The sequence below is a fragment of the Lepidothrix coronata genome, unplaced genomic scaffold (genome assembly GCF_001604755.1).
Source record: "Lepidothrix coronata isolate B3197 unplaced genomic scaffold, Lepidothrix_coronata-1.0 Scaffold31, whole genome shotgun sequence".
NCBI classification, from domain to species: Eukaryota; Metazoa; Chordata; class Aves; order Passeriformes; family Pipridae; genus Lepidothrix; species Lepidothrix coronata.
This window is the reverse complement of record NW_016690211.1, coordinates 7781501-7787764: the sequence shown is the minus strand read 5'-3', so window position 1 is coordinate 7787764 and position 6264 is coordinate 7781501. Positions and strand designations below refer to the sequence as shown.

At 35.2% G+C, this 6264-nt stretch overlaps 1 protein-coding gene across 1 annotated transcript in view; it reads right to left on the bottom strand.

The window, feature by feature from the left end:
• The window catches only part of NDUFAF2 (NADH:ubiquinone oxidoreductase complex assembly factor 2), a 54236-nt gene that overhangs the window by 24192 nt on the left and 23780 nt on the right, over positions 1-6264 (bottom strand). The window contains exon 2 of the mRNA XM_017811213.1: positions 1541-1630. Within this exon, the coding sequence (XP_017666702.1) occupies positions 1541-1630 (90 nt within the window). The remainder of the gene's footprint in view (positions 1-1540; positions 1631-6264) is intronic.

The window sequence follows — 6264 nt, the reverse complement described above, 5'->3', positions numbered from 1 at the left end:
TTTTAAGGAACTTCAGGGGACAACCTAAACATTCCAAAATCTGCCACAGACCTTTTCTGCTCACAGTATTGAAAGCCTTGGTGAGGTCGACAAAGATTACATAGAGACCTTTGTTCTGTTCCCTACACTTCTCTTGCAGTTGTCTGAGGACAAATACCATGTCTGTGGTACTACTGTTGGCTCTGAAACCGCACTGACTTTCAGGTAGGATTCCTTCTGCTATAGCTGGTATTAGTCTGTTCAAGAGTATTCTTGCCAGGATTTTGCCAGCAATGGAGAGCAGAGTAATACCACAGTAATTTGAGCAGTCTGATTTAATTCCTTTCTTCTTATACAAAGTGATGATGACTGCATCTTGAAGGTCTGATGGTGGTTCACCTAGTTCCCAACAGCGCACCACAGACTCGTGAAATTTAGCATGGAGTGCAAGGCCCCCATGTTTCCAGACTTCAGGTGGAATTCCATCAACCCCAGCTGCCTTGCCGATTTTCACCTGCTGTATGGCCTTGAGGGTTTCTCCTAAAGCGGAGGCAGTATCCAATTCATACTTTACTGGTTGTTGTGTGATGGAGTGAATTGCTGAGTCTTGGACTACACGGTTGGTACTGAAAAGAGTCTGAAAGTGTTCAGACCATCAATTCATAATGGAGGATTTATCTGTTAGAAGCATTTGACCATCAGCGCTGAGTAGAGGGCTTTGTACCTGGTATGTAGGCCCATATGCTGTTTTCAGGGCCTCACAGAATCCTTTGTGATCACCCATATCTGCGCATAATTGAGTTTTTTCAGCTAGATCGATCCACCACTTGTTCTGGATGTCACGGAGTTTCTGTTGGAGCTTGCTGCATGCGAGATGAAAGGCTGTTTTTCTTGCGTGACAGGATGGCAGTGCAAGGTGTGCTTGGTGGGTGGTTCTCTTCTTCCTTAACAAGTCCTGGATTTCTTGATTGTTTAAGACTGATCAGCTAATCCTAAGGAAACTTAGGACTCTAAATTCCCTGATTTTTTTTTTATTATGCCCCAAATTTTCAGACTAGATTTTAATCAGTAGCAGTGGGATAAAATGGCTAAATATTAACAGGTTCTACAACTCCCTACTAGATTGTGCAAGGAAAACTATAGGAAACCAAATATTACCATAAAAAAAAAAAAGCAAGCCCCATGACTGTGCCACCAATAATTCAACTGTCCTACAAATAAACAGCACAGTGAAGACATAATACAGAGGTTTAACACATTCTGTATGGTTATTCAATCATACCCCTCTCTGGAACAAATATCTTCACATTTAACAGGAGTAAATCATGACCATACAGGCTTTACTTTTACTAAGTACTGACTTCCTAAGCAAAATTTATCCTGCTTATAAGGGGTTACTTTAAGAATTCATAATCGTTATGCAGTTAAATAAAAGCCTGCATTACTTAAAATGAAAGATAACAACTAACCTATTCACATAGTCAGACATTCCATTAAAAATACAGTCTATATTCAGTGACAAAAATTATCTTGAAATAAACCCAATATATTCAGGATTTACCTTCCCATTCTGTTGGAAAGTCACCCGTTTGATACTGATATGCTTCACGATTTACTGCTTCTACAAATCTTCTTTCTGGTATAATCCGCCCTATAGCAGAAAAAAGAAAGAAAAATTCAATTACATATTTCCATATAAGTTTATAATTGCTGATCATATTACTGTTTTGAAAGAACTGTATTTATTTACATGAGTGTAATGATATATACAGGATAAAAATGAAAGATTAAAATACTGAGAAAATTATTCCCATTTAGATGTCAATATGAAGTGTTTGATTTCAGTAACTTCAAGAAAAGCTTCCATGTTCTACAGTTGACTTGGATTATTAATGACAAAAAATAGCACTGAAAGTTCACTGGTTAGCTTTGCAAATCAGTCGGGCCACATCGTCTCCAATCACCGCTAACTGCCTCATGCATGTCAGCTTTTCCACACATGCCTGCAAACTAAATATTTTCTCTGCTAAAAACCAAAAACCAGTAGGTAGCAGTCTGATAGCGAACACTCAGTATATTGAAAGGGGAGCCACTGCGGGGAATCTGAATCTACATCTGGTTCTACTACTGTCAAAGAAAAAGAATAAAATGTTCAAACTGTAAGGCAGTACACAGCAGACTGATTGTCAGATATTAAGCTACTCTGTAGAGAAAGAGTATTTTAATTTGCTTTTTAAATTAACAGGTACTGGAAAGATATGCAAGGCTGCCATTCCTCATAGAGAAAAAAAAACCTTACAACATTCCTCAGGCTTCTTCTACCAGCTTTTTCCCTTCCTGGCAAGCTGATATGGAGAAATTTGACATTTTGAGGAAACACAAAGTAATATCTCCATAAAACATTTTATTTCATAATGAAGTGATTAATGCAGTTCATTCCTTCAGTATGCTTTCAACAAGTACTTCAACGGAAGTTATTTTAAAACTGATACCAGTTAGGACTTAGATTTCACCCATCTCTGATTAATAGTTAAACTTCACACTATTATTCATTATTAAGTATTTAATGCAGTAAAATAAGAACTTGTATAGAAACTGCAGTTCTTTTTCGAAGTACCTTCTTTAGCTTTACATCTTATTTTTAAGCAATGCAACATTTTTATTTTTTCAAGATATGCCATCAGGCAAAGAATATAGTGTAGCATACCTACATCCTCAAGATTAGATATTTTTAATCAGTGTTGAGAGATATATGATTGATACTTACTTGTTTTATAAGTATATAACTCCTACATGTTGATAATACTATACTTCATACACTTGCTTTAATATATTTTTTCCAACAATATCATGGATAATTTAATTTCATAAACTATTTATCTACAAAGCAAAACAAAACTACAAAATCACTTTCTTCTCATACAGAAGATCTCCAGAAAAGCTGAAGAGGTGTCTAATTAGGTCTGATCCTATACAAGTCTCAGGATTACCACTCTTCTCCATGTTGGAAAGTTACTAGATTTTACTGTTAGAACAGCACCTTTTAAAAAACTGTCTATAACTTGAGTACTACACTGTCTGAATAAATTGACATATGGAAAATTAATGAAGTGTATTTTTCTAACTGCTACCACAACTTGTGACTCGTGTTTTTAACAAAAACAGTCCACTTCTTATTCCGCTGCAAGCTTTCATAAAACATGTAAAAATTCATTCTCCAGATCCCACAGTCAAATCACACAGTAGAGCCAAACTCAGAAATTATTTCCCAAAATGTTATTTGGAATAGTTCTGGTGGCTTTTAAGCCTCTCTGCATTCGTGATGCACACACAACACTAATTAAACTTCAACTGTCTGATTTGCCTTGTTCCCCAGGTTTTTTTTGGCAGACCACCACTGTCAAATAATTTACGCAGACTTTTCTACTGAAGATCACACTGAGGCCTCTTCAGATGTAATTAAAACCTTTTATAGTTTAGGGAAGTGTTTTTTCCTGCTAAAGATTGACTGGTTTGCTTCATAATTATTTGTTCCCATGTTTTCAGATAAATACTGAGATCTTTGCTACGGCAACACAAGAAACTTCACTTGTAAGAGCATACATATGAAGCAGTTACAAGTAAGAACAGTTTAACCTCATTTTCATGTGATCACTGATCTTAGTTGAAGAACCATTAATACTTCAAGTTGGGATTATATATATAACACAATATATTCAAAGACTAACAGCCAATAACTCCTTAAACAAACAGAAGATTACTTCAGAAAGAATTTATCAGATGTACAGAATATTCACATAGAATAATAAGATACAAAATCATTTACACAAAACATTGAACTAGCCAAATGCACATTTGCAGGAGTTACAAGCAGGCAAAATGGCCAAGAAGTCTTAAGTAACTGACAGATCTTTCAGCAAATGAGATAGTATTTACATATGTTAGATTTATATACTTTCTTATTGCGCATATTTTCTCCAAACCTTTCCGTCACAATCTGAAAATAAATGTGTCATGACTGAAGTGAATTTGTATAAAAGCTCGAAAATAAAGGCATTTAGCAGAAGTTACACAGCCTGCTGGCATGACAAAGGGGTAGTCAAAGCCAGCCAGGAAATACTAATTGAAATGTGAATGGGTAGCAAATGAATTAATGAATTAGTTTCTAAATTTCTACAGCCTTATCTATAGCCTAAGAAGATTAGAAACTAGGTTATATTTGCACAATAAAAAACGTGGTTCATCGCAGATATGCACAGATATTATAAAATTAATATTTTATTTTTCAGTCTCTTCTAAGGAAGAACCTCTCTTCTACAGACAAAATATTCAGGTATTCCCATTACAGTCACTAAATCTGATATATACATATTTATATTTAGAAAAACCCATTTAAGAACCTTTCAGATGAAAATAAACAATGAGTTCTAAAATTGTTCTGTTGTACAACCAAATCATTACTGTTCTGATATCAACTTCTTAAAAAAATAAAAAAATATATACACACTATTTTAAAGACCTTCAGGAGCCCTAGACTGATTTTCACTGTTTACAAAACTGTTATTTGGAAAAGGTTTCCTGTTAACCTTCAAACAACTTTGTTTAACATGTACAGTTAGAATAGACTGTGGCACATAAGATCAGTGAAAGGAGAAATGGGACCATCAACAGGGAATGGGATGTTTTTGGTACCTAAAGTGAGCAAGAGCCCCTGCTGACTAGAAAATATCAGCATGTTTTGCAGTCAGCAGATGGAAACAGGATTCCCCTCTCACACACGCATGCATGGAGATACCTCAAACTGAATATCGGATGTTCAGCAGAACTCAGGACCAGGACTCTTTTAGCTTGCTGATTTGCTATGTCTGCATGGTAAGAGTTCATGGAAGAAACACTCTATTAATTAAAGACCTTTTTTTTAAATGCATAGACTGTATATGCAGCCTTTGTGAATTTTTGACAGATGGCCTAAATTCCAGTTGCACAGCACTGCTGTAAACTTCAAGATGAAACAAGCATTTTCAAAGCATACCTATTTAGTGAAGTGTATGTACTTTGAAGAGACTATATTGTACTTCACTTACTAACAGCATGTCATTTCATTGTCAGCAACACGACATAAACATCACCTACTCAAACCAAGGGTTTCTAAAGTTTTTTTTCAGCGGTTATCTTAAAACACTCATGGTAACCACCAAACAAACTAGCTTTTGCTATATGTGAAGTACTTAAGTTAGCAAAGCAATGGGACTATGAGCAGTTCTTCAGGCAAAGAAAAGAAGAACTACTTCTCTAGAGGTAACAAATGTAAATGACTTTTCTATAAGCTGCAGGAGAAGCCCATCACCTTCAGAGCAGGATACAAAGTTCTCATCTCCCCTGGAGAAGCAGGAAAAAAGGTTAAGTGTGAAGACATTGAAAAAAGAACCCCTTTAAAGGTGAACATTAATTTGCGAAAGCTGATATCTTTCTTTTGCATAGACTTTTAGCTGAGGGAGTCTGTCTTCATGTTACCTTGTGGTCAGAATTCCAATGTTTCTGTAATAATTATTTTCACCTTAGAAAATACGTAAATATTTAAAAATAATATCTTTTTCCCTCAAAATTACGATTTTATTTTTTCCAAATTTAGATTTCTAAGAGGTTAATTAACTTTTGCTGAGTGACAAATTAATAACTTCCATTAGTTCATTATATTTATTCAATACAATACATCAATACAAAATACAAGAAGTTAAATATTTGCACCTAACATCTATCACTCACAGACATAATTATATTTTCTCCAATAATTCATACACTTGAAGTCATCTAAAATGCTTTAGGCTTTGTAAAATCATAACAGAAACTCATTTCAACTTTTAAGACCAGCAGGCGAGGCCCCAGACTGCTTTGTTCTACGGTTCTGATTTCTACTAACTTCAAAATAATCAGGATCAGTGATTTCCATTTTTACAGTGATTCAGGATCAAGCAGTATTAAACTTGCTAAGTGCTGAATCAGCAAGTCCCAAAAAACTGTAAGGACTAGGCACTTGGGGTCAAAAATCTTGTTTCCATTTTGCTATTTATATTTACATCTTAACAATACATTTGGCTTTACAGAGCTTGTCTGCAAGTATTATTTTCGTTCCAAAAGAGGATATGTTTCTTCAGATTTCTGTTGAAATGAAGCCAGGGTGATTGCTTCCATTTTTGGGAACATGCTCCATCAAAGAAAAAGACATACGTGCAATACAAGCATCACAATTCCCAAAAGAATTGCCAGCTGACAATGACAGTAACT